Source organism: Protomyctophum parallelum (assembly GCF_964188405.1).
Source record: "Protomyctophum parallelum genome assembly, chromosome: 10".
Classification (NCBI taxonomy): domain Eukaryota; kingdom Metazoa; phylum Chordata; class Actinopteri; order Myctophiformes; family Myctophidae; genus Protomyctophum; species Protomyctophum parallelum.
Genome location: NC_139704.1, coordinates 19,367,953 through 19,395,198, shown reverse-complemented (window position 1 = coordinate 19,395,198; position 27,246 = coordinate 19,367,953). Strand labels below are relative to the sequence as shown.

Below are 27,246 nucleotides of genomic sequence, written 5' to 3'. Positions count from 1 at the left end.
AGCAAATTTCCCAAACGCTGTTTTCTTTATTGCAATGTCCACCGGCGGGGGAGTGATACTCTGAGCTGCCGTGGTGTTTTTGTAAAAACAACACATTCCATAGATCAGTAATCGAACAGGAAACTGCGGAGCGGAGTTAAAAACCTTTTTGCACAAAGCATGCCACATAAATGTGGTAATAATTTAGGACCCTGGGACGGTGGTCGGACTCCTGTGGCTCTGGGGACAGCGCAGAATGCTTTTCTTACAGGCAGAGTTCAGCTCATTTCCCCCTGCACTCCCCACACACACAGCCAACCTAAATGAATAAAAAGAGGTCTGCATGATTTGCGGGTGCACACATGGGGCGTCACGACGGTCTGGAAGCAAGATGCCGCGTGGAGACGCATCCATGTGTTTCAAACGACAGTCTGGCCAATAAGCCAGTATAGTATAACGGCTGGTAATGTGAGCTCCAAGGAATTTGCTCAAGTATGAATTATGCCGGGAATTGTTTACATTAGTGATAATACTGTCGAATTTCCAGTTTCCACAGGAGAACAAAAAATCACAGATCAGCTGATACGGGCACGGTGCAATTAAAGGTCTTGCAGAGGCCTGTGTGCAGTGGCAGATATGTGCTAGTAAGATCAAATAATTAAAAGAAAACTGCTACGGTTTCGGTTTGTATTTCCCTGACAGAAGCAGCAGACCAAGTATGGAGTTGTGCTGTTGTCATGTTCCCATTCGGCCTCCTGTGTGCCGATTGGTTCTGAACAAGGCCCCTTTTTTCTTCATTTGGTTGAAAACACAGATGAAATCACTGCAGTGCAGTTCACATCTGCCGAGCAGCCGTCTCCTCCTCCTCCTCCTCCTCCTCCTCCACTCGCACAGAAACGTGAGTCCATTCACATGGGATTAAAAACAAGCATCAGCCTCTACTCTGTCGAGGGCCCACAAACACGTGGCTGCAGAGAGAGTCACCGTATTCCAACCACATGAACCCTAGTGTCCCCATCTCTGGGGACGAACGTTCTGGGGGGAAATAGCCGATCTACAAGCTCACAAAGTGTCACGTTGTGTATAATTATTGGCTATTGTTGGTGAAGAGATTTGGTGTAGTGCAGTGGTTTTCCACCAGTGGTCCGGGGACCACCAGTGGTCCTTGAGGGGGTTCCAGGTGCATGTCCCCAGCTAAATGATGAAGAGTTGGTAACCAAATGAACCCTTGTTACATCTGCATTACTAAGTTAATTTACAAGAAGTCTACACAATAAGAATGTCAAATAATTATTCTTTTGATCAACAGTTATCCATCTATCTGTTCCCAACCACTGGTACTATTACCACAGGTGGTACTTGAGCGAAGTTGAGCCCCCCTCTGGAGGTACACAGAGGAGTCGCTCAAAAAAGGAGAAAAAAGACTAAAGTGGCAGCACACCTAGCCGTTAATAGAAGATTTGAGAACGGATTAATCACATTCAAAATATCATCAGTTGTGCTGATTAGTGATTAGACTGAATGGATGGTCCGTGGCTCATAATGCCAATTGAATAGTGGGCCTTGACATGAAAAAGAGGGCAAAAAGTAGGAGGCCTTGTATAAACCTCTGGGTCACTGTGGTCAATTAAGTATACTGTAAGGTTAAAGTGGTTAACCCCATGGGTCAATTTTTATGCTCTCAGAGTTAAATGGACACTCAGGATTTTGCAGTGTAGAACGAAATGCTTCTCATTATACAAGTTTATGGTCAAATGATCCCAAACTGACAAGTCCAAGAAGCCTCACTTTTAAGTTTGACGGAAGGATAAAAAATGGTTTGGAAAAATCACGCCAACGCATTCCCCTCTCAGATGAAAAGGAAAATGGCACCAAATGAGGAATGTATTCAAAGTAATGCATCCATGGCTGGCCAAAATGTTATCTGGACTTCTTTGGACAGGGAAAAAAACAAAGCCCTCATGGCTCCTGTAGATCCCTCGGGACAAAGTCAATCAACAACGAGCATTCAAGCACATTAACACCTGTCAGGACTGTTTACAGTGCGTCCACATGGCTTGGAGGGGGGCTACGAGTGTTCTCCAGCCCACCCTTAATATAGACGCCTCTAGGCTGCCCTGCAAGGCGCTGCGAGCCCCCCCGCCCCCCGCACTCCCACCCCCACTCCAGGGCCAGAGAGAGGCTGAAGTCTCTCACTACCCACTGCAGGAGAGACGGGCTCGCTTTTAATCAAAGTCTGCCCTTGGATGAGACCACCACAGAGGAGTTTTTGAAGCCTAAACAAACTCAACCAGCTGCCCTGTGATCTCTTGGAAAGCATCCAGTCTAGAATCCTCCTTAGATCAGCACCACTGGCTAGTCTGCCAATTTATCTTGACCGTCCCGGGTATTTTATCTAAAAGGACTAGTTTTGACAACCACGTCTCTCCACTGTCGTCAATTCTAGCGCCAAAAGCCAAGGTCAAAGTTGTACCTTCCGCAGTTCTGCAACCCCATAGCAGTCGCCACACCGTTCCTTCTTCAGTTGTTACGACAGCGAGCCCCCCCCCCCCCCCCCCCCCCCACCCACCTCCATCCCACCCCCATCCCACCCCATTGACGAATGTGATTCATAAGATTTGACACCGCTACAGCTCAAACACGTACTGTAACGCTGTGGCCTTTGCCAGGGGAGGGTTTTTGATGTTGGGGAACCAGCTGTGGTTTAACAATGCGGTTCATGGTAAGACATTTGCAACAATGATGGTGGTATAATCCAATGTGCCTTTACGAGTGTACATGGTTTGCATTAAAAGTTAAAACCGTTTGCAGTACTGACTCTAGCCACTTAAACCCTCTAGACTTAGTAAACTGGACCTGAGTTGGCTCTGTATCTACCATCTACTCCAAATCTCTTCGCGCCAAAATGAGGCTATCTACAAGCTCACAATGCTTCGCAACGCATCGCATTGTGAGCTTGTAGATCTGCTATTTTTGGCTAATGTCCTCTCCCTAGAGTTTGGATGCTGGTGTTCTAGGTTGCCAGTGTTCTTTTTTTTTTAATCCCACAATTGTAACCCAATTTTTCACCCGGTGCCAATTGCCTAAGCCGTAATCCTGGGTGCTACTCTCCCTCTGACAACATGGGGAGAGCCGTGAACTGACCTCATGCTTCCTTCAATGCATGAGGAGTGAGCAGGCCGCTTCTCATTGGCCTGGCTTTGGCCAGAGTGAATCCACATTATCAGTCTGGTCAAAGCCACACTAGCTTCCCCGGAAGGACGTAGCGCATGGAAGGAACGTGTTATTCCAACCAGTTCCTTTCCCCTCCACGAGGCGCCTCAGCTGACCAGGGGGAGGCAGTTTAGAGCCCAGGATTACTGCATGTTTTTGTGAGGGTTTGCTAGGCCCTAGGCCTAGGGGGGTACGGGGAGAACATGCAAGGAAGGCCCTTTCACCAAGCCCACCTAGGGTATGGGCGCTGATGACACGGAGGAGAGATCACGCCCCCACAGCTTCCCCGGCGGGAACTGAACCCGGGACCTTCCAGCTGTGAGGCAACAGCGCTAGTGTTCTGTCCCTGGACTCACCAAGATCTTGCCGTTGGCTTTGTCCTGACGAGCCAGGCTGACCCCCATCCACTCATCATCCCTGTCTCCCTGACACGTCTTCCCACACGACTCTCTGGGCTTGTTTCCTGAAACAAACACATTGGAACAATGAGAGCACTTTTCACACGATGAGTCATCAAGTCAGAGGACGCCTCACAGTGGGTCAGTGAGGCTGTTGTCAGCATTTTCGGGTCTTTGCGTTTATTTCCTTATCGTTGCCAAGCACCCTTGGCAACATTCTGCGTGATTGAATGTCGGACATAACCCGAAATAGCACTTGCAGAAAGAAAAGCCACAATACCTGTGGCTATACTGCAAGTATTTAACAATGACTGTGTGGGTATTTCTGTCCAACTCAACAGCATTAATACCGTAAACATCCTTTTCTCAGTTTAAAAATATGACATAACAAATCACTGTCATTTCAATTGCACAAGTATGCATGTCTCTAATGACCCAGGGGGCCTGATATTATGTCTGACAACATCCCACGCAGAATTGAAACAGGACAGTGACCAGTGACCACTATAAGAGGTGTTGTGCAATGCAGATTGTTGCCTTAACTCTGAATATTGACCTCAGATAAAATAAAACAGAAACATTTGTTTAGTGGTGTATCTCATTACCTTGTATTTAACCAGGAGAGTCACATTGAGGTCCTTTTTTCTTTACATGGCTAAGATGAGGCCAAAACGTAGTAAAAAAGACAAAAATGTGCAACAATAGCCACAGAAAATAAAAGTAGGCTACCAAGAAAACTGTTCAAAAGACAAAAAAAAGATCTACTGAACATGGGTGGAAGAAAGTAAAAAAATAAATGCACTCAGTTAGGAAAATAGAACAGATCCAAGTTTGTAATATCAGGGTCAAATACTAAATAAAATGCACTTGAGTAAGTAAATAATGTTCTCCAGTCAAATTGGAATACCGGTATCTTTCTTTCTGAACAAGACAATTCAGAAGAACTGTATGTAGTGTGAACTACTGTTATTCTTAAAACATAACAGGTTATAAACCTATCGGGGTTGAGCCGTATAATTCACAGAGTGGAGCTCAGGCAAACAGACTTCAGGTCAGCACTGAACTCATAGATAATGTCTGCCTGTTTTCCTTTTCCTTGGTGACACATTGACAGAGTAGAGTGGAGGTTCACATTGAACCCACTCAAGCTGTTGACCACAAGAAAAGAGCCAGGGGTTAGCTCTACAACTCAACTTCTTTTTGGCTCAAGTGCTCGGAAAATATTAGCTGAAGCATTTATCATATTTATCAAAATATTTCTGTTCTGATATTGCACACTTCTTCTACTTGAATGTCTGCCATATAGCTTGTTCTAAAACAAAAGCACAATCTGTCACTTTAAGACAGATAGAAGTGTGTATTCTTCAGATAAAACAAAACAGATGCTAGAGGGGTTTGTGCCGGACCACTAGGCTATAGGATACATTCTATACACTGGCCATTGTGTCCACTGACTGGAGTTTAACTACATGCGAAAATAGCCGATCAACATCATGCTCACAACGTGTTGCAACGTAATGGGCTGTGAGCTTTAGTGAGCTTGTAGATTGGACTATTTTCATCAAATATATTTCGTGTTAAGGTAAAAACATTGACTGGGGGACCCCCTGGTCAACTAAGGATAGATAGGGCTTAAGTGGTTAATCAAATGATATGCAACACTGGTTCTCAAACTTTTCAACAAATTAAGATCTGGCCCCCATCTGAAAATGTTGTGCCAGGGACCCCCATACAGGATTTGTGTTGTTAAAATGTTTCAAAAATATTTAAAATCTTTTTTTTCCTCAAGACATTTTGAAAACAGCAGATCTGCAAGCTCACAACGTGCCACAGATGCTGGATACCCCCTGGAACCCCCTCAAGGGACCGTCAGGTCGGAAACCCACTTTGAGAACCACTGATGTACATCAGCTATATAATGTAACATTGCTGAGCAGTTAGCAGGCTGTAGTGTTTGTTTTGAAGTGCATGCATGTGCTGCCTGCCTGACTGGTGGTCGTAGTAGTAGTAGGCTAGTATAAGCAGTAGTAGCCTAGTGTGTTAGCATAGACCTCGGTTCCATTGAGACTATACTGACCTCTCCCCAGGTCCATTTCTGTGCAGCGTCTCTCCGGGTTGCTGTGAACTCGACACTTGTACACAGCTCCAGGACTGCGCACAGAGCTACTGTAAGTGGAGTTGGCCCTCGGGGCCCCTACCAGGACCCTGTAAACAGAGAGGAGGCAGAGCGTGACTGACTGTCACCCGCCATGAATGGCACTGTTTCTATAATTGTTTTATTGCCTCTCGAGAGCTTACAAATATGGAACCAAATGGACGTGTATAGGGGTCAATTTGGTTCCATTAATTCGTAGCCTACTCTCAGAATTGCAGACCCCCCCCCCCCGCCCCCACTCCAAAGGGGGGACCCCACTTTGAGAACCACTGGCCTAGTCCAAATTCCTCTTAAAAGGAATGTCAATGTCATTTAATACTAATGGTCAAAATAACAACATACTCTGCTCTGTGACATGGGCCATCTGTGAGTGCTGTTGTGACAACTAACAAGGATTGGTAAACAATGAAGCATTGCAAACTGACAAAAGGTTACTGCACGTGTTCACATACCCTATCTATACTGTCTGTATTGTAAAAAATAAATACATAGAAAATAACTACACCCGCCACTGACGCCAGACAGTGAGTGATGTGACAAGCGTTAGAAAGAAATATTGAAAACTATCATAGGATTACTGCATGCAGCTTACATGTATCTTATCTAAAAACTATTAAAAAAAAAAAGAAATAATTTAAGTCCTATTATAAACTTTAGGCGATGTCGTTTAACAGTCTGACTCTGTGTTAAAGAGCACAACTTAACTTTCAGCACACACAAGTTACATTAAGTATCACAATAACACCAGCGACTTACCAGCGTGTATTATCATGATAATGCTCCAGAACGGAATAACCAAAAAAACTTGAATCTGGTCCACGGAACACTAAAGGATGTTCTAAGTCGATATTATAAGAATAAGCTAATGAAATCGAGATATACACATAAAACAAGTTCTGTAGTCCCACATGTTGTCCCTGCAGAGCCATCATCCCTTTGCGCATCAGTTGTAAAAGTATCCAATATATATTTTTTATAATCTATCAGTTTTCAGTGGTTAAAAAAAGGAATGGGGAAAAGAAAGTTACAAAAAAAACACCGTCCAACAAGTTGGGGAAAGTCTCTCGCTTTGTAGGTCTATAACAACATGCGTAAGAGACGCTTGAGGATGAAATGTAACGGGTCTGGTAAATAACGGTGCGTCAGCTCCTCTCCATTCTATGTGCCAATCTGACTAAAGTTCTTACTCCCAAGCTCCCCGTCTTGGCGATCAATGCGGTCATGGACTGGAGGGACGTGAATGGGTAGAACCTCGCATCACATTTCAACCAGGATGAAGCTGCAGTGTGTACGCACCACCGCCATCTAGCGGCCCTTCTTCTGACGCACGTTTTCAGGTTTGTTCTGTTGTAAAGCACAATAGAACTTAGTTATATTCAGCAAGCTTTACAGTATGTATAGCCTACTCCATTATAAAATAAGCTTTAATTCAAATCCTACAAAAAATAAAGAATATATACATTTGTGTAGGCGTTACAGAGAATCTAAGCTGCAGATGTCAATCCTTGATCATGTATGTCTGCATCGAGTGATCTCAGTACATAGAAAATTGATTTATTGGAGATTCAATTGCACAAATTTTGTTTTGATTGTATGTTCCACATTTTGCTTTGGTAATGTAAACATACGTTTTCTCATCCCAATAAAGCCATTTGAATTAAACATTGAATTGTATAGGTTATCAGTGGTTCAACCCCTGGCATTTCAAGGAGCCCCATTGGATGATTCTTTAAAAAAACTCACAATCTACTGTAAGCCTGATATGGTCTGTCATTAAATTTGGTCCAGAATTCCTTTACTGTTTATGTACTTAAACCAAGACAGTAGGTGATCTGTTCAACTTCAACAGAAGGGGGGGGGGGGGGGGGGGGGTGTTGATAAGGGTGGGCAGCAGGGGGTGCAGAATAATTTTGGTTGACGGGGGGGCAGGGTTGGAGAGGGCAGATTTACAAGAGGGGGATGCATTTTTGGTCATTTTGCTAACGAGGGGGGATGGCATGCCCCCTTATATGGCCTTATTGTCTTGACCTGACTATAGTAATTAGAAAGGCGATTTAAATACCATGGCTATTCAAAAACAGCTACATCTAAAAGAAATCTGGAAAATATCGAAATTGGGTCCTTGACACAAAGGTTTGAGAAACACTGACACAGGGGGGTGTCCAGGACCCCCACACTGAGAACCATGTGACCGTTTTTATCATTGTGGGATGACGGCAAACCTGCAGTTTACAAAATATTCTTCAAAAGGTGAACACAGAAACAAGATATTCAGTTCAGATAACTCACTGCATGAGACACAACCAATAGTTGTAAATATGATTTAATTAGTTTATCTGAAAATGTATAGCAACAGTCATATTGTGCTCTATTATACAAGTCAATTTTCATAGTACAATTTACATTTGTTTTTCTTTTTTTTTCTTTTTCCAGGGCTTATCTACCTGTCAGTGTCCACAAAATATAAAGTATAAAAGCTGTGTCCTAGAAGCAGGCATCTTATCATGGTGCGAGTGCACAGTTTAAAGGGTCATTTTACAGTTACAGTGGAAGTGATGCAGACAGAACACAAAATCAACTGACCATCAGCATCAATACATACAGGATATAATTTATTGCACGAGCCATTCTGTAATACCGGTAGACAAAAATAAAAAGGAAACCGTCTATCCTGGACTAAAACATAAATGTATAAATTAACAATCGTAATCTTAAAAGTAAAACTAGAGTCTTAAAAATAATTATTATTCTCTAATTTCCCCTCACACCAAAAACTATCATACAGTACATACCATACAGAGATCATAAACATTTAAAGGAGAATTTCGCCACTTCTTTAACCTTATTTTGTCTTTCCATGTGTAAGCATTTGATGGTCAATGTAGTTCCAGTGGTTTTCAGGGTTTGTTGATGGGGTTCCAAATGGACCCTTACAGGTCTGTAACTCTGAGTGTGTACAAATGTACACTCTGAGTTATAAAAGGGTATTGAAAATTAAAAAAAATAATTGAAACCCACTGATTTAGTCAATTGAAGCAACTCTCCTGCTTACAGAGCCTTTCCAACAGTGTCTACAGTAAGGTGACCATGAAAACACAAACAGGGACCCTTAACCCATTCTGAGCAGGAACCCCTTTTGGCTGCTATATGTGGTAAATATTAGAAGTTTTTCAGAAAATCTGTCTCAGTCCAAAAAAAAAAGAATAATGGTGAAATTGAGAATAGACCTACAAGCTCACAATGCGTCGCAGTGCAACTCGCTTTTATTACTTTCTTGAATTTTCGCCGGGTGTTCTCATCGGAATGGGCGACGACTATAGTTTGTGCTCAATGCACCCAGTGATTGCACATTTCAACAGAACAGAACATGATACATGTCTATGTACAGAAATCACTCAAAACAAGCAATTGTGACGCAAAACCGGGACAATTATGGTAGTGATATTTGGTGATTCTCGGGACACCCAGCTTGAAAGCGCTGACAGACATGTACAGTACCTGCGTGTGTGAGTCAAGTCTGACTGTGTTTGGTAGGGAGGGTTTAACCAACCTGTAGCTGCAGTAGTAACAGGAGCACCTTTGACCATGAACCCCTGAAATGCCTGTTGAAGGGACGGTGTTAAGTAGGGGCCGGGTCAAAAGACCTCTTCGTTACACCAACATCGTTCTTGTGAATAATTTTTGCTGTTGTTATATTATAGAGCATTGAAGTCTGACGTTAAGTATCTATAAGATTTACCATTTGCCAAAATGAAGTGTAGTAGTGTACTGTTGACCCTCGCTACACAATCATATGCAAACAAGCAACAAGTCTGTTTAGTGCAGATTCCCCACTGAACACTACATGGTGATTTGTGCAGATTAATTCACAAACTGCACAGTCAATTATTGATTGATTATTGAAAATATATATGGAGGTAACACTGACACAGATGGGTTACTTATCTTTTTCTTACCTGGGAAAATATGGGAGTGGACAAACTACAGTAGCATCGTTCACGTGTTCACAATCCCACACTGATCTCACCTTCACGCTATGATATATAACGAGAAGCAGGCGCACGCAGTTCTTCATAAATCTGAGGAAAAACGTCAGTATGGAGAAACGGACAAATACTGTATGTGTGTGCATCTATTCAGAGGGGGATTCTGCACACTTTCTAACACATTGGACAGTGTTTTTACACATTATTACCGTCGGTCAATACTGTAGTTAAAATTCAGGGTGAAAACTGCCGAAGTGCTCCAACAGCACACAAACACGCACACAACCTACACCTCCACACACAACCGAACACAAGACTGCACACACGCCAATGAAAATAAATGCAGACGGGAGAAGGGCTTGATCAAGTCCATGGGAGTCATGTATTCCCAGTGCGCGGCCCATTCAAACACTCATCGTAACCAGGGCTGTGGAAATAAAGATAAATAGAGCTTAGTTCAGACTGACACACTACTACTGTGACAGTGTTTTACAATACAGAACCAACTAAATGACCTTCATATCCTGTAACATTTGTGGAGCATTCGAACCGGAGATTGACTTTTTCATGCGGGGCAAAGTAATAATTGTTATTTCCCTAGCCTTCCTAAAGTATCTGGATACTGTTGAAATGATCTCAAATGAAAACGGCTACTTTCTTTACATGTACTTATTGCAATAGAAATATATTATATATACTTTTTATTTTCAAGAGCGTGAGAATTTGGCAAATTAAGAGGAATCTACTGGATCTGGTCTGTTTACCCATCAGAAAAAAAGAAGAGATGCTTACAACTGCCTTTGTGTCTTCTTTGTCCAGAACCTTCTGTGCTTGGTCTGGTGGGAACTTGAGCATGGAAGTTATGACTTTGGCCATTGTCTGTGGGAGAGGTCAGAAACAGAGAAAAGAAAACATGAGCTACTAATGTTCTAAATAAGGATAAAGCGCTGATGATTTTTTTGGGCATGTCATAATAAGCAATTACAAAAACGTCAAGCTCATCGTAACGCGTCTCCTTGTGAGTTTGTCGATCGACTATTTTTGCCGAACACCACCATCTTACGATTAAGTATAAAATAGGGCTTACGTGGATAACCAGTGCTGCTTGTTCGGCTTTTCAATATTCAGCTCCCAATAAGCACAGATGCTCTGTGAACCTCTGGCCCCTCGCATCGCCACCCAATCAAATCAAGCGCGTTGGGAGACAATTAAAACCCAACAACAAGACAAAAAACCCCATTATCTCCATAATCAACTCCAGGCCCATCTGCCAGGCTGCGTGCGTTTCCCCATAAATACGGGGATAATCAGAAACAGGGCTGCCGTTTAGGGAACCTAACCGCTCGACTAACGCTAAACAAGGCCGGTCAAGTCTTCAAAAAATGGGCAAGTCTGCGTCATGTAAAATGTATGTGCTGGTGGGCTGCCTGGAGGACTTCCTCCCCGCCCAGGGAGGCCTGCCGCGATGCCATAAAGACTTAACAGTTTGCTGGGGACCAGGGGGAAGTCCTGCTGGCTTTAGGACCATGTCGATAGCCCTGTTAATTACAGACAACGCCATTAATTGGGTGCTGCAAGATGGACAAGGCGCAACTTTTTCATGACCTTCTAAAAATGGGCTCGAGTTTCACGTGGCAGACAAGTTGGCTAATTAACCACTTTAAACCCTGGCGTCGCTATTTTGGGGCATGCCATTCTAGGGCCAAATTCCGCATTGCTGTCAGGCAGAAAACCTATCACCATATTTCAACCTTTTCTGGTTTTTGTTCTTGTTCTGAATGAATGCTCGAATTTGTCATCAAAATCTGAATGTCACATCACAGGTTTACAGAAGTAAAAAAAAAAGTGGGTGAAATTTGTTTTTGTGCATAGTTCCCATCGTATCATGATTTACATAGAAAAAAATACGGGAAGAAGGAGGAGGGGAGGGGGGCAAGGAGCGAAAACAAATACTAGTCGATCTACAAGCTCACAATACATCGCTACTGTACGTATTGTGAGCTTGTAGATCGGCTATGTTTGCCGCACAGCACCTTCGCATGACAAAGTATAAGTCAGACATAATTGGTTGATGGCCTCTTATTTCCGCATACTCTCCCCCATCAGCTAAATCGCTTGGATACACACACACAATTTATATAGGCTTTGAATGAATTTGTCGAATACTGTTTAGGTCAGGATTTTAAAATGTGGGTTTTAATTCTTACATGACTAACTACGTCTCCTTGAGTGACAACCACAATACTAGCGGGAGCGACAATGATCTGGCACTAAACATATAGAACAAATATGGGAACATTTGCCTTCTACAACTCTGCCACCAAAATGTGTAATGCGCCGACACATCCATTAAAACATGTAAATCACTGGATTCTATCAAAACTAGACTGAAACACCATCTATCAGGAAGCCACATAGAAAGGAGGTGTCATTCAGTGCCAACGTTTTCCCATTTTCTCCTTTGTACATATAGGGCCCTATATTTGTCACTGCTTTTGTCATCCCCTTAAAGGGGATCCTTAGGGCCGATTCATACTCTATTTTACTGCGCTGTAGTGCCGAAATGATTTTCGGCTCGTCAGAAGCTTTCAGTAGCACCGAAGAGCCGACTTTAGGACAGTACCCGCCCCCCTGAACCTCAAATGACGTCACATTGTAGGCTCCTCAGAGCCGAACCGACTTTTATTCGGCTCTAAAATAGGAGTATGAATCGGCCCTTAAACTTCTTTGCCTTTTTTACTATTTTGAAAGAAACATTTTAAAATAGCCGATCTACATCGAAGTGTTGTGAGCTTGTAGATCGTCTATTTGAACTATTCAATAATGTTAAAAAAAAGAAAAAGAAAGGCAAATAAATGTATGTATGAGGGGTAAGGCACTGACATAAATAGACCCAATAGTTTTTTGCATTTGTTGATGAGATGTATTATTGTGTTATTATAATATATGCTATGTTGACTGTATCTTGTGCCATTTACATTTCTGACTAATAAACTATTCTATCAATCAATCAATCAACCGTGTACAAATCAAGTTACCTTTGTTTCCCGTCCCATCATGTATTCAAACAACACTTTCCTCAGGTACTCAAACTCAGTGGGTTCTGAGAGAGCATCGGCATAGTGGTATCCAGGGTCTTAAAGACAAAAAGAACACAAATAAAGTGAATCTGGTATGTACAGCAGTGGTTTTCAACCAGTGGTCTGGGGACCACCAGTGGTCCTTGAAGTTATTCCTGGTGGTCCCCAGCTAAATGATGGAAAGTTGGAAAACCAAATGGACCCTTATAGATCTTTAACTCTTGAGAGTGTAAAATGAAAAGGGGTCATTTGGTTTCATTTTATGCTCTCAAGAGTTGAATTATTGTTAAACATCTGCATCACCTAATTTACAAGAAGTCTACACCAGCTCAGTGGCCTTGTGGTTAGAGTGTCCGCCCTGAGACTGGGAGGTTGGGGTTCGATCCCCGGCCGGGTCATACCAAAGACTCTAAAAATGGGACCCAGTGCCTCCCTGCTTGACACTCGGCATCAAGGGTTGGATTGGGGGTGGGAAGTGAGGACGCTGGCTTCACCTCCCAATGTATGAATGAATGAACCATTGTAAGTGCTTTGAGTAGGCACGTAGTGCATAGAAAAGCGCCATAAAAATGCAATTCATGAAGTGAATGGCAAATCGAGTGGCATAGTGAGTGGCAAAGTGAGTTTAATGTTGTTTAACGTCGTTTAATGCAATCATATTGGACTTTTGTCTTTGTATGAGCTGTCAATGCTAGAAAGTAATTTTTTGGCACTCAGTAGGCGTTCCCGCATAAATTCCTGGTTTGATGATGATGTCACACGCATACCCTCTATAGTACCACATCAGCATGGAATTGTGGACAAAATCTTTTAGGTCTGAGAGGCTAAATGTCATCAAATGGTGGTCCGAGACTCAAAGGCAGAATAAATAATGGGCCTTGATATGAAAGGGGTTGAAAACCACTGATGTACAGGAATGCGGCATGTCAATGTGAATGATTGTAGCAAAGTCAGTTCTGAAAACTCATCTGTTCAGGAAAGCGTTCCCCTAGATCACCTCGTTTGTTTGTATTCGTTTGTTTTTGTTGATATGGGTACATCATGTCTGGACTTCTCCTCTTAGTCTGTTAAATGTGCCTTATCGTTTGTTACTTAGAACTTGTGTTAACTATGGCATTCCTTTATCCATAGGTTTTAAACTTGAATCTTTTATTTTACTGTATGTATGTATACATGTTATGCTGCAATATTAGTATTCATCCCGAGGGGGTGGCTTTACAGTGCTCAATAAATAAAAAACAAACAAAAGGTCGGTCATGCTATGAGACATTCTGCAACACTGGTAAGAAGAACCCAAAGTAATTTCACAGTATTAAACAGTGTGTAATAATGTTATTATTAGATGAGCTCGTTGCAGCACACATAATGACCACACACACAACAATGTACTTGCAAAATGTCTTGCGGGTGGCAGGCATTCTTAGCCTGTTCTGTCACTCACTACCCCAATGTCCTTTCACATTATAATTTCACACATCATTTATAATGATTTGGGAAGACACTGTAGTGACACACAACATAGTGCTTACAGAGTGCACACTTACACAGCTCCCTCGACCAAATGGAAACGGGACGAGAACCAGAAAGGAGATCTAAGAAATTCAGTGTGTGAATGCAAATTTAATTAATGTAATTTCTTCTCCAAATAAAAAGGACAGCTAACTTCCAGAATGCTCTCGTGTTCCAGCTCAATTCTGGCACTTGTTGCTATCTTGCAAACCATGCACCATGTTCCCATTAGCAACCAAACACTTTCAGCACAGGCCTGGGTTCAAATTAAGTGCCAGCCACAAATGCAGGAAAGAATGGCGCAGCTCAGCATGAGCACCCCAATACTGAACCTACAGAACTAACAAGCAAAGTCTTTAACGCGTTGCCTCCGGCTAATTTATACCATTAACCCAAAATAAACTATGAATGGAAAACTAGTAACTAGCAAGTAGCACAGTGCTGGGAATACATATGCCAATGATTCTACCACTTTACGCTTCCCATCACATATTGTCAATGTAGTATACAGACCCCCCCTGCCCCCCAAATGGACCCGTGACCCACCATTTTAAGGGTCCATTTGTACACACTCAGTTGAAATAACAATGAGGATTTCACAGTGTAGATTGGGGTCCCAGAGATAGAAAATCTTATATCAAATGGGTATCTGTGGCATAATGCATACCAAACTGGGGGTCCTTGAAATTAAAGGAGCACTTTCAACATTATCCTCATACAATTAGCCCTCATTCATGCTCATTATAAGATGGCACAATTACTCTGCGTCTCATTGGTGGGTTGTGGACAGTTCAGAAACCTGCCAACCAATGACCTCATCAATGGAGATTCAAAGCCAATAGAAACTACTACAGCCTCCCTTTTACTGGAAAGGTAGCATGCTGAAATAGTTGACAAAAAAGAAAACTAATGAGTTTGACCAAATTGTCATTGATAGACAGGTTTCTGAACTCTCCACAGCCCTCCTCTGAGACACAGAGCAAGTCAACAGAAATAATGCCATCTTATAACCATCTATACTTAGTGAAAGAGGCCGGAGTTCGCTCTGTACTTGTTCTGCTTTCGTTCTACACCAAATATCTTGGCCAGAAAGAAATGTATGTGCTCAACCAGCATCATGAGCTGAGCTTGTAGATCAGCAATTTTGGGGGCAATGTACCCCCAAGAATAGGGGGGTCCAAATGGCAAAAAGGTTTGCGAATCACTGTACTACGCAAGACACTACTCAATATGGCTTCTCTGGAAGTCATTGAGATTATGCCAAATGGCCCTGGGTGTCTGTCTGCAGACACACTGATGAGGGAATGGAGATAGGTAGAGGTGAGAGAGTCCAAACAAGGCTTTGATCACCAGGCGTGGAGAAACGGGCGCTCAATAAATCCACGCGCCTCTGTCCTCCTGACCCCAGCTTGCCCCCCCCCCCCCTCCCCCTTGCCCCCCCCCCCTCCCCCCACGGCTGAGTCGACATCACCACCCAGGAGGGGGGGGGGGGGGGGGGTTCTCATCGGTCAGCTCTACCTGGAGACAGATTTTTATTGCAGTTGGGAGAATTAAGCAAGACGGGTTGAGGTGCTCATGAGAGGCTAAATTGAGTCGCAGTGAAGAGGTTTAAAGGCCACACGTTTTGGTGAGACCAGAACTTAAGGGAAGACAGAGGCGCCTATAGAGGTATATGTGTCTTAGCCGTGATTTGAAAGGCAATGGTGAAGATTTAGGAGAGAAGGGAAAAATGTGTGCGCTGAGGGGTCTGGTGTGGGAAACGAAAAGAGCTCGATCTGCAAAAGCCATTAAGTCCAGGGATGACTTTTCACTGGACCCCCACCCCCCCTCTTCTGACAGCAGATTCTCTTTATTATGCCAGCAGGGAAGGTCTGTAGCTGTAGGATTCGCCTAAGTGCCCCCCCCCTGCACGCTGTCCTGTATTTCCGAATCGCCCGTCCCATATCTTTGATCCATGTTCAGTAGTGCGTGCGCCACAGACTAGGTAGATTGATGGCAGCGCGTTAGAGCATTGTGTTCCCATAGCCTGCAGGCCAGCTGGGCTGGAGGGGACATAAATGTCAAACTATAGCTCACACGCACCAAAGATTATTCCCCCAATGTTTAAATCCGGAGTACTAAATCAATTTGTTTTGGTTTAGATTAAAAAATATGTCTCCTCGATGACAATGATTGATAAGTACCCTGCATTATACAGGCATTTATGCATGTACACTACAATTATGTGACTATTAATTAGACTAACAATTATGTTTGGCATAATGTCCTGTAAAATTGAGATTAGTTAGTTCAGCAGAATAGATGGTTAAATCAATTAGTAATAGTGAAGCTATAACAAACTGATTTATTACCAATTGATTTAACTATATTTCACACATTATTCATTCCAAGAATAATATGTGTCTACTAATGATACTGTAAGTATGTAGACATCATGAACCTACAACTGTGTGTGTGTGTGTGTGTGTGTGTGTGTGTGTGTGTGTGTGTGTGTGTGTGTGTGTGTGTGTGCGCGCGCGTGCATGAGAGAGAGAGCTACATTCACTCACAATGCAATATGAATAATGCATCGTCTATATGGGTACATCATTCTTTTCCTGAAACGGAAATTAAATTGTGCAATGACCTCCCCCTCGGAGTCAGGACTGCAGACTCACTCCCCATTATCCGTTGCAGTCTGAAAACTCACCTCTTCAGACTCTATGTCACCCCTAGCAGTGTAGCACTGCTCATTCCTTGTATCCCCCTGCTGCTGCCTATTGTTTTGACAGATGCTAGTTATACTATGCGACTTACTGTATACACTCGTTATGTATGTCTGTGATTTGTATTATTATTTAGATTTGTTTTGCTTGACCACAAAGGTTCAGAACGTTATTTAGAGAACAGATGTTGTGTTACCCTAGTTACTTTGTAGGACTAAATTGTTTTTCATCGATTGATTTTATTAACAGCTTGCAGAATGGGTACAGTTCAAGGAAAGTACAGGTCAATACAAAAACTGCTAAGAGGATTAAACCCAGAAAAATACTTGTTTACATAAGGGTCCTCCATTTTCAATTCATCATTGTACTCCATTCACCTCGTCTTTTGTTGACTAGGCTTCATTCTTACTCTCATCTCACACTTTGAAAGTCTTTCTGGATAGGAGTAAAGGGCTATATCTGAACATGTAGAATGATGTCATTTAAAGTGTTTACATTACCTTTGAATGAGCTCCCCAGGTGAGTTACAACAGAGTTTTTGTGGACACACCTCATCTTGTCCTCAAGTGAGTGGATCTGTCGGGGAGAACAATACAAAATGTTCAAGCCATATGAACCATCTCTACTTGGTAAAACAGACCCGAGTTGGCTCTGTACTTGGTCTACAAGTTAACTTGTAGATCGGCTATTTCCGGTGAATATTTCCCCCCCCAAGAGCAGGGTGTGCTAGTGCTAAGTGGTTAAGAACCAACAACCTCTAGTGGTTTTATTCAGTGCATTAACCTAATGTGTGTGGGATAATATGAACAGTGCAGTTTCCTGGTCATCCGTGGGGGATGTTTGTGATAATGACACACGTGTGTGTGTGTGTGTGTGTGTGTGTGTGTGTGTGTGTGTGTGTGTGTGTGTGTGAATAACAGTGGGATGGCCGGGGGGGGGGCACACGGATTGTTTATAAGGTTAGACCAAATGTAAACAGATGTGCTATGTAATTAACTCGATTATTAGGAAAAGCAGTAGCTCCGATGGCCGAGGGGCAACGGAGTCCTGGGAAGAATACAGTGTGAGGGATTTGCTGTAAAGACCACGTCCATTTTGTCCCCAAGCAGAGAGAAACACAGAGGGGAACACTGTGTAAAATCCTGAGAGTTATTTTAGTCAGAAAGTGTATACTATAGAATGAATAGCCAAATGGACCTGTGAGGGTGACTTGGCCAATGGGTGTATGTGAATGTACAGTACAAATGGAACCAAATGGACCAGTGGTTCCACTGGCACACTATCAGGGATGCATTTACTGTGAAGGCTCACCCTGTCAACAAACTGCTGCTCCTTCAGTATGGCCTCGCTCAGTAGCATCGTCTTCTCAGCGAGTTGAGCCTGTGACAGAGAGTGTGAAAGCCGAGGCTCAACATATCCATCTATTCCAGTGGGTACTTTTTTCAATCTTTTTTTATCAAGGGAAGGCCCATTATCGTCTCCACCAGGCCGAAGGCATGGGGAGAAAGTATGTTTTGCACTCTGTCCGTCCGTGTGTCCGTTCATCCGTCTGTCCGTTACCAGCTAATCTCTGGCCCCGTTAACCCGGTTGATACCAAACTTTGCACACACACTGCCTGGATGCCAACCAAACCTCTGTCCACAACGGCTTTGTTTAAATTAGTCGCACAGATTTCATGCAAATCTCACGCAAATCGGTCCACATGATCTCTGTAGTCATCTGTAGTCATTTGACCCTCTCAAGAGTTAAATTATAGAGTTAAACATCTATGAGTCCATTCGGGTACCAGCTCTCCATCATTTAGCTGGGGACCACCTGGAACCCCCTCAAGGACCACTGATCTATGTAATGGGCACGCACAGGGAGCACGAGAACAATAACATGGGGTATTTACACTAACAAACTTTTGTTTACATTCCCTGCGAGTTACTGTAAATTATTGTCAACACGAAAGGGTAAACACAATACAAGGATAAACAACAATCTCACCTGCAGTTCTTCTAAGCCCAACTGGAAAAAAAGAAAGAAAGAAGTTAATAGACTGGCACTAGCTAAGCATGGCTAAAGTCAATTTAGGAGTTGTTAAATATCTGCAGTTTAAAATGTTTGTAAACTTTGTAGTGAAATGCACCCACCCGTGTAATGACATTTGCAATAGGATGATCAAAAACATTTTCATCTAAAAGGCAAAATTCTCTGAGCAATGCTTATTATACATTAATCTTTTTAAGTAAAATAAATTACCGAGACACCATTTCATGTGGAATCCAATTACTCATTGATAGAATGGTACAGTAGCAAATGTCTGGCTTTTTTGTATGTGTATGCAGAGAATTCTGGACAGCATTGGTCTTCTACCTTTCCTCCAGAGGATACTGAACAACAGTGAGACAGAATAACCCACTGTCTACAATGAAGTATGGCCTGTGAGGCCCTGAGCAAGGAACGGCCTCCCTGAGCATAAACCCATACAATCCCCCCATAAAGTTATTACATCACCCAAGAAAAATGCAGTGAAGGAAAAGGCACAAAAGATCTGTGTGTTTCTTTCTTTGTATTTTGTGTGCATCTACGCTCATGTGCTTGAAGGTGGAAGACTCGGCACAAGGTCTCACTGCACCACACAACACATGGCTCAAATGTTTCCCCAGTGTGTTTTCTCCTATCTGTCTCTGTGGCAGTATGAGCGCTTTTCCCTTTAGTATAAATCCAGCAGTCAGGATCACCTCTTACGATCGTAATTGGTAACAGGGGTCGAGGCTGACTGTTGCCTCAAAAACTCCCGGTTTTGTAGGGAGAACATTCCAGGCTGATTCAAATAAGCTTCATAGTATCCGGCGTGCTTTGGAGACCTGCCACATTACTGAAGCAAACGCCTGATCAGAGCAAAGCATGTCAGCAAGCTGTCTTGCAGCTCTTAGACGGAATCCTTCAATTATGAATTAGGACAAAAGGGACAGTGGATATCAACATTCAAATCGGTTCAACTTGATTTGAACTCCCACATAATGAAGGCTCTTAGAAGGACCTCGGGCCATAGTGAAATAACACCTCTGCATTTGGTTGGCTTTCCAGACTCTGTAATGCTTCGATCAGACTTCCGCTGTTCAAAAACTAACCTTCTGTGAGGAGAGTTCAAGAAGTTCACACAACTGAAATTTCATCTACATGTGACCATTTTTGAGGCAAATAGGTCTTGGCTTCAACAAAATATATATCAACTTGATGGCTATATAGGAAACGTTTACCACAGTCACAGCTACAGTATTTATATTTGATAGGAGTCAAAGTACAAATATGTCAGTCATTATTGAGACCCAGAATAGAGTAAATATGGCATTGATGAAAAAAAGGACTACCTCAGAATCACCATGGGCCCTTGCTTGCAAATCCTCCAGTTCTTTCTGAACCTGCCATACTCTATCTCCCATTTCCGTCTCTCGACTCTGAAAATAGAAGAACAAAGGGTGAATCATTTCCTACTGTAAATGTCTCATCTCAGCATCACAGCTTAGCTATGCTAGTCAAGCTATTACCATGTTTCAGATGTCCCAACTTTAATTTATGTTTGGAGACGGTGAAGAAAGGAAGTCTGGCTTATTTTTCTTGGGATGAGTGTTTAATTATTGCTGTGGTCAGGTTTGAAATGCCAGTCATACAGTAAGAGTTCATGATAAATACAATGTGTGGTAAACTGTAACTGAAGGTAGGTGGAGGCTGTGTACTGATAACGTCTCTTTGAGGAGTGACATGAATCTCTCTTCCTGGAGGGGGAGGAGACTTTTATATATTTTTTATATACATTCTGTAATCTGTATGTGTGTTTTATCAAGTCATCATATTTGATCAAGTCCAGCAACACAGCTATCTACCAGGAAAATTTTTGAGCACTTTGTGCTTCCGTTTGCTGACAAGCTTTATGGATATGCTGATTTGCTTTTCTAGAAGGACTTGGCACCTGCCCAGTGCCACAATGCCAAAACTTGATATTACTGTGCTTGATTGACCAGCCAACTCACCTGAGCTGTACCCTAGACTAGATAATTGATGGGATATTGTATTGTCAAGAGAATGTAGACGAGCTGAAGGTCGCTATCAAAGCAACCTGGGATTCCATAATACCTCAGCAGTGCCACAGGCTGATCACCACCATGCCACACTGAACTGCTGCAGTGATTTGTGTAAAAGGAGCCCGACAAAGTATTCAGTGCATAAATAAGCATACTTGGACATTTTTGTATTATAAAAACTTTTTTGGATTGGCCATAATATTTTGAGATACTGGATTTAAAATGTTCTTGAGCCGTAATCATCAAGAAATAAAAATGGATTGAAATATTTCACTTTAGGTGGAATACATTTAACATCGTTCCAAACAGCGACACACTCTCAACGGGCATGGCTCTCAGAACAGTCATGCCCGAATGGTCACTGCACTGAACCAGAGCTACAGTATAAATTCACAGAATCTCTGCAGGCCGTTCGACCGTTCATGCTCACATTTGACGGGTGTATTGTTAAAGACAAATGGGAGTGGAGTGTCGAGTGTGAAGTAGATATGATGATGAGTGGTTTCAGCAGCACATCCAATGGCCAGCAATCAGTCTGTTACAAACGGGCACTGGGTGCGAACGGCCACACCCTCCAAACGAGCACTACACTAGTCTTCATGAAGTACCTGCAACACTTCTTCATATTTCTTAACTGTTCTGTGCAGATCGTCCTCCTTCTGGGCTATGACTTTCTGAAGCTGACCGGCTTCTTCGCGATGGGAATTCAAGAGCTCTGTCTCCACACACTGGGCCTTCCCTGTGTCGAGGAGGAAGTGGACACAAGCCAGAGTTAGCACATACAGCCTCCAAATGCATATTCCAAACCACTTGGAGCGCAGTATGAATTGACCACAGAGAGGAGGAGGAGGGGGAGAATTCAGACTAATTCAATGATCCTTTGACTTTGATCCACCCTAGTGGGATTATATATAAAAAATTATATTTCCTTTCAATCAGTTTCCATGTATTTGTTGCACGCTATTGTTAAACATAACAGCTCAGTCATTTTCACTTTGATTTCCCTGGAATTTTATTCCCAATGCAGCCGTGGCGTGTAGCTGACATGCCACACAGCTGATTTGTTTTCATCACAACAGGGAACAAATACAACATAACAATGAGTCAGTTTCACTATGCATACTCCATTACTGCAAATGTACATTCGCTGAATGTGCATTGTGTTGCACATCGAAAATAGAGGATCTTCAAACTGCGTTCTGTGAGCTTGTATACCGGTATCTGCTATTTTTTACGTGCAACAATGATTTATAAATCAGACCTTAGTTTTCTCCAAACTCACCAATAGTCTCTTTCACTGATGTTTCCAGCTCCCTCTCTTTCAAAGCCATTTGTGTGTTAAATTCCCTCAGAAGTTGCTTTATCGCAGAGTGCTGCTTCATTTCCATATCTTCCATCTCAAGCCTGTGAGGGGACATGGTAAAGGGGATATAAATACAATAATGTCATTAGATTAAATTAATTATACATGTAATTGTAATTTCATATCTGATAGATAAGTTTCACTTTTGTATGTATGTATTATTTTTATTTAATTGAAAACTTACTTTAGCTTGTTGTCATTCTCCTCAGTTAATTCTTTCTTGATGTATTCCAGGTCCTGCTCGTGCTCCTTTCTCAAAGATCGGATATCTTTCTGCAACCGGGTGAAGTCTTTCTGTAACTTCTGCTTCTCGTTCTTGACATCGGCAAGTTTCCTTCTTAAGGACTCGGGAGAGTCCACCTCTTCTTGCATCATAGAAAGGTTCTCTGTGTCCTTTCCCAGGGAGCTCTTGGTCTGCTCTGCACTACAACGCTCCAATACCAGCCCATCTTCCACTTCTACCGAATTCTGGCCATTCTTGTCCAAGCAAGATATAGCTGCCCGATGTTGATCGAGCAGTGCACTCTTCTCAAGCAGTTCTTCTTTAAGGTGACTAATTTCAGCAAGAAGCTTCTCATTCTGCTCTTCGGCCTGTCTAAGCTTTGTCTTAACTTCTTCCAACATAGAGTGTGTTTCATCCGGTTCTACCTCCTGGCTTGCTACATCTCTTTGTAATGATGACAGCTTATCTTCATAGATGTTTTTCAACTCCTCTAAAGACTTCTCCGTCTTGACTCGTTCATCACTCGTAATCAGTTCAAGTTGTTTCTCCTGCTCATCTTTAAGCTTGGCAATTGATGCTTCAAGGGTTAGTCCTTTCTCCTTTAACATTTGTATGTGTTGTTCATTTGAGACTTCATTCTTCCTCGTTTCCTCCAAACTGGCCTGAAGTGCTTTGATGGTCTGATCTTTTTCTTCAACCTGGGAAGCCAGTTGCTTTTTAATATGACTGATCTTCTGCTCCGCTTTCTTCTTGAGTTCTGATACTTTCTGGACGCTCTCCGTAGCCAGTCTCACTTCGGTTGCCTTCAGACTCTCCTCCTTGCTCTCAAGAATCTCATTTCTAATCTTTTCAAATTCTTCTTTCTGACTTTCAAGATCTAGTTTACAGGCGTGGTTCTCTTTCAGCAGGGACTGCAGTTTTTCCTCAATCTCCTTCGCTAGAGGGTCATTCTGGGAAGACTGGTCCTGGGTCTGTTGCAGCTGTTCCGTGAACTCCCTCTTTTCACTCTCCCTGATACTGTGCTGCTGCTTCAGGTCAGTGGCGAGCTGTTCACACTCCTTTGTCTTCAGGGCCAACAGCCCCTGAAGCTCACACACTCTACCGTTGCAGCTTTCAACCTCTAAGGTAAGTGCACTCACCTTCTGCTCCTTTTCGCTCAAGGCTTGGTCCATTTCAGACTTGCTGATGGACTGATTGTCGAGAATGGTAGACCGTTTCTCTTGTTCGAGCCTCCCAATGGTCTCTTCCATTTGAGTGATAATCTGCTGTTTCTCTTCCTGATACTGTTGGTTCAACAGAGTTATGGCTTCATCCTTCTCTCTTAGATTATTTACTAGCTGGTTTTTCAAATCGCTAATGATACTTTCCAAGTCACTGATATGCAACGTGTGGCTTTTCACGCTCTCTGAGATACTTCTGTTTTCTTCATTAAGCTGCTCAATGCTAAGGATTTTCTCAGAGATGGACTGAGAGTGATTCTCAGCCTCCTTTATCAGACTGTCCCTTTCTGTCATTAAGGCTTCAACATGCTCTTTGTGAGCATTAAGTTCAGCAGTTATCTGCTCTAGTGAACTGCATAGATTCTTATTTTCTTCTGTCTGCTGACGGAGATTCTCCTCCAAAGTGCAAATTCGGTCTACTTTAGTGATGATAATGTTTTTAAGATGTCCCATCTTTTTCTGGTTACATAACACTCTGTCTCTCAGATTACGCACCCTTCCCTCAACTTTCTCACTGAGTTCATTTGCCTTAGCCTGAAACTCCCTACTGTGATTCTCCATTTGGTTACTGATTACAACAAATTGCTCCTGAGCACTCTCCTCAAGTTTCCGCTGCAGGTCCTCAACCTCCTTACATCTGGAAGCCTCTAAAGTCTTAACTTGCTTCTCAGTTTCCTCACACTTAACTGACCAAGCCTTAAGTCGTTCTCTGTTCTCTTCTTCTGTCCTGCTCAGCTCATCTTGGAGAGTGTTTCTCTCATTCAGAGCCTGGTTCAGGTTCCTCTCAACTGACTCCATTTGCTGCTTCAGTAAAACTTCACACTGAGACAAACTTTCAAGCTTAAATGCAGCTTCCTTTAGCTCCGCTTGTAGTTTCTGTACAGTAGTCTCTCGAATTACCAGCTCCTCCTTCAAGTCGTTTATCGCACGCAATACCTTCTCCTTCTCCTTTCTGCTCCTGCTAAGCTGCTGAGAGACTTCGTCCAGTTCCTGGGCTTTCTCCTGCAGAGTGTTTGCATGTTTCTCCACCATGTCCTCCTGTTGTCCCAACTTCTTCTGCCAACGTTGCTCCAGCTTCTCAAGCTCCTGCTTCTGGATATGCCGCAGTTTCTCCAGTTCCTCCTTATGGTTGTCCTGCAGCTCCGACATGGCACTGCTGAGACCCTTAGAGCTTGTCTGAGCCATCGCTACAATCTTCTCTTGAACCTGTTGCTCTTTTTGCTGCAGCTCCGTCTCCTTCTTTGCAAGCTCCATCCTTGCAGACTCTTCGCTCTCCTGAAGCTTCCTCTTGAACTTCTCCTGCATTTCTTTGGCCTTCTGCTTCCACTTGTCCATCTTTGCATCCTGTGCTTTCAACTTTGCCTCCATGTCTTTTATGGTGCTCTCCTGGGCAGCTTTTTGATCGTCGACCCATTTCCGTAGCTGCTTCTCTTCTTCTTGCTTACTGTTCAGTTCTCCAGTGTGTGATCTTTCTTTCTCAGCAAGTTCCTTCTGCGTCTGATGCAGCTGCTGCTCTATTTCTTGAAGATCCTTCAACCTTTGTAGAAGCGACTCCTCTTTATGCTTGTATTCCGTCTTTGTAACCTCCAGCTGCTGCTCCATATCTTTCAAGTCATTCCTGCACTTGGCCAGATCCTCTGTGACATCATGCAACTGAGCATTTGCATTCTCAAAGGTCTTCTTCTCAGACTGGGCTTGAGATAAACTCTCACGCAGCTCCTCAACCTCCTTAACCTTGACTGATAGGTCTTGCAGAACAGCCTTGGATTTCTCATGAATAGCATTTTCCTTGAGTTTGTGCTCAGCAAGCTGCTTTTCCTTCTCCTGGAGAACAATCTTGAATGCATTGATTTCAGTGTTGAGTTCCTCCTTCACAGCTTTCTCCAGTCCTCCCAGGGAATGCTCATGCATCTGATGGATATTCTCGACCTCCATCTTGTGCTTCTCCTCCAGAAGCTGCTTACTGCTCAACACCTCGGCCAGTTCCACAGAAAGTGCCTCCAACTCGGTCTGCTTTATGTCCAGTTTCTCCAAGATTTTCTGGTTCATGTCTTCAACATGGGCCTGGAACCCTAGCTCTCTCTCTTTCAGGATGGCCTCCACCTCTGCTCTGTGTGTGTCTCTGAGGTCATCCAGAGCAGTAAGGTGCTGCTGGGTTAAGGCATCCAGTTGCTGCTGGCGAGCTTCCTCTAATGCAGATGTCTGCTCCTTGTGCTTGGACTTCAGCTCCTCCAACTGACAGGAGGATTCCTGGGACAGAGCGGTTCCGTCTTGGGAGCCCGTTTGCAGAGAGCTCTCAAGCTCTAGTATTCTCTGCAATCAGACATTGGGGTTATTGCAATAACATGTAAAAATCCTTCTAGTTACAAAGCACGAAAAAGAGAAGTTTGTTATAAAATTATAGGGCATAACAGTGGGCGTGGTTTTCTGGTTCCACTGAAAAATCGGCCATAATTTTTTCCCCATAGAGATTTACAAAAATTAATTATTTTAAGCCTAGTATAAAGCCATCCAGCATCCTGGTGAATCATGACCATAAAACCTTTGATTCTGTGAAAAAGGAATAAAAGAAATAAAACCGCTAAACAAAGGGTATTTAAATGTAGTAGATCATATAATTAAATATTCAATATTACTTTTCACAGAATCAAAGGTTTTATGGTCATGAATCACCAGGATCCTGGATAGCTTGATTCTAGGCTTAAAATAATCAATATTTGAATTAATCTCTATGGGAAAAATGAATGCCCGATCTTTCAGTGGAACCCGAAAATCACACCCACTGCCATGCCCTATATTGTAAAATTCCAAGACTCACAGTTCTTGTGAGTTCCAGCTCTAAGCGCATGGCCTTCATCTTGTCCTCGGCCTCTGCCTCCAGAGCGGCCTTCTGCAGTTCGGCGGCCTCTAGAGCCAGAGCAGTCTGTTGTTCTCGCTCCTTCTCCGTCTGAGAAAACTGCTCTTTGCATTGCGCCTAAACCAAATTGAATCAAACAGCAGCTTGTCAAATTGATGTTGTCATTTGAGGAAATATACTGTATTATACACTATAAGTGCACTGAAATTCTATTTTTATTTACTTCTAAACGTTTGACGATTCAGAACTCAGAAGTTGGTTTGAGTGCAGTTTTAGCCCATTACATTACAGTATGTACCGGTAAATGCAATTTAACAACCCTCAATACCCACCATGGCTTGTTTGATTCTGGCATTTATCTCCTCTTCCTTCTCAGCCAGAGTTTCATTGTGTAATCTTTCCATTCGTGCCTCCGTCTCCTCTGATGATTTCTACATCAAAATACATACAGAATGTGAAGTACATTAGAACCATAGAAATAAAAAGC

General features: G+C 42.9%; 2 protein-coding genes across 9 annotated transcripts in view; both read right to left on the bottom strand.

Annotated features, from left to right (window-relative positions):
• The window catches only part of itga9 (integrin, alpha 9), a 103,749-nt gene extending 96,850 nt beyond the window's left edge, over window positions 1-6,899 (bottom strand). The window contains exons 1-3 of the mRNA XM_083774146.1: window positions 6,502-6,899; window positions 5,668-5,795; window positions 3,549-3,655 (exon numbers count right to left, since the gene is read on the bottom strand). Coding sequence (XP_083630272.1) covers window positions 3,549-3,655; window positions 5,668-5,795; window positions 6,502-6,689 — 423 coding nt within the window. The 5' untranslated portion in view covers window positions 6,690-6,899. The remainder of the gene's footprint in view (window positions 1-3,548; window positions 3,656-5,667; window positions 5,796-6,501) is intronic.
• A 1,153-nt stretch (window positions 6,900-8,052) lies between these two features.
• The window catches only part of golga4 (golgin A4), a 37,724-nt gene continuing 18,530 nt past the window's right edge, over window positions 8,053-27,246 (bottom strand). For 4 of the 8 annotated variants that reach the window (XM_083774847.1, XM_083774853.1, XM_083774848.1 and 1 more), the window contains 12 exons: window positions 27,092-27,190; window positions 26,721-26,876; window positions 22,644-26,215; window positions 22,379-22,500; window positions 21,705-21,835; window positions 20,386-20,472; window positions 19,016-19,036; window positions 18,337-18,405; window positions 17,526-17,601; window positions 12,770-12,867; window positions 10,524-10,610; window positions 8,053-10,158 (listed from right to left, as the gene is read on the bottom strand). In XM_083774847.1, coding sequence (XP_083630973.1) covers window positions 10,144-10,158; window positions 10,524-10,610; window positions 12,770-12,867; window positions 17,526-17,601; window positions 18,337-18,405; window positions 19,016-19,036; window positions 20,386-20,472; window positions 21,705-21,835; window positions 22,379-22,500; window positions 22,644-26,215; window positions 26,721-26,876; window positions 27,092-27,190 — 4,533 coding nt within the window. In that variant the 3' untranslated portion in view covers window positions 8,053-10,143. The remainder of the gene's footprint in view (window positions 10,159-10,523; window positions 10,611-12,769; window positions 12,868-17,525; window positions 17,602-18,336; window positions 18,406-19,015; window positions 19,037-20,385; window positions 20,473-21,704; window positions 21,836-22,378; window positions 22,501-22,643; window positions 26,216-26,720; window positions 26,877-27,091; window positions 27,191-27,246) is intronic. The other 4 variants (XR_014569847.1, XM_083774850.1, XM_083774849.1 and 1 more) reach the window with 4 other exon arrangements.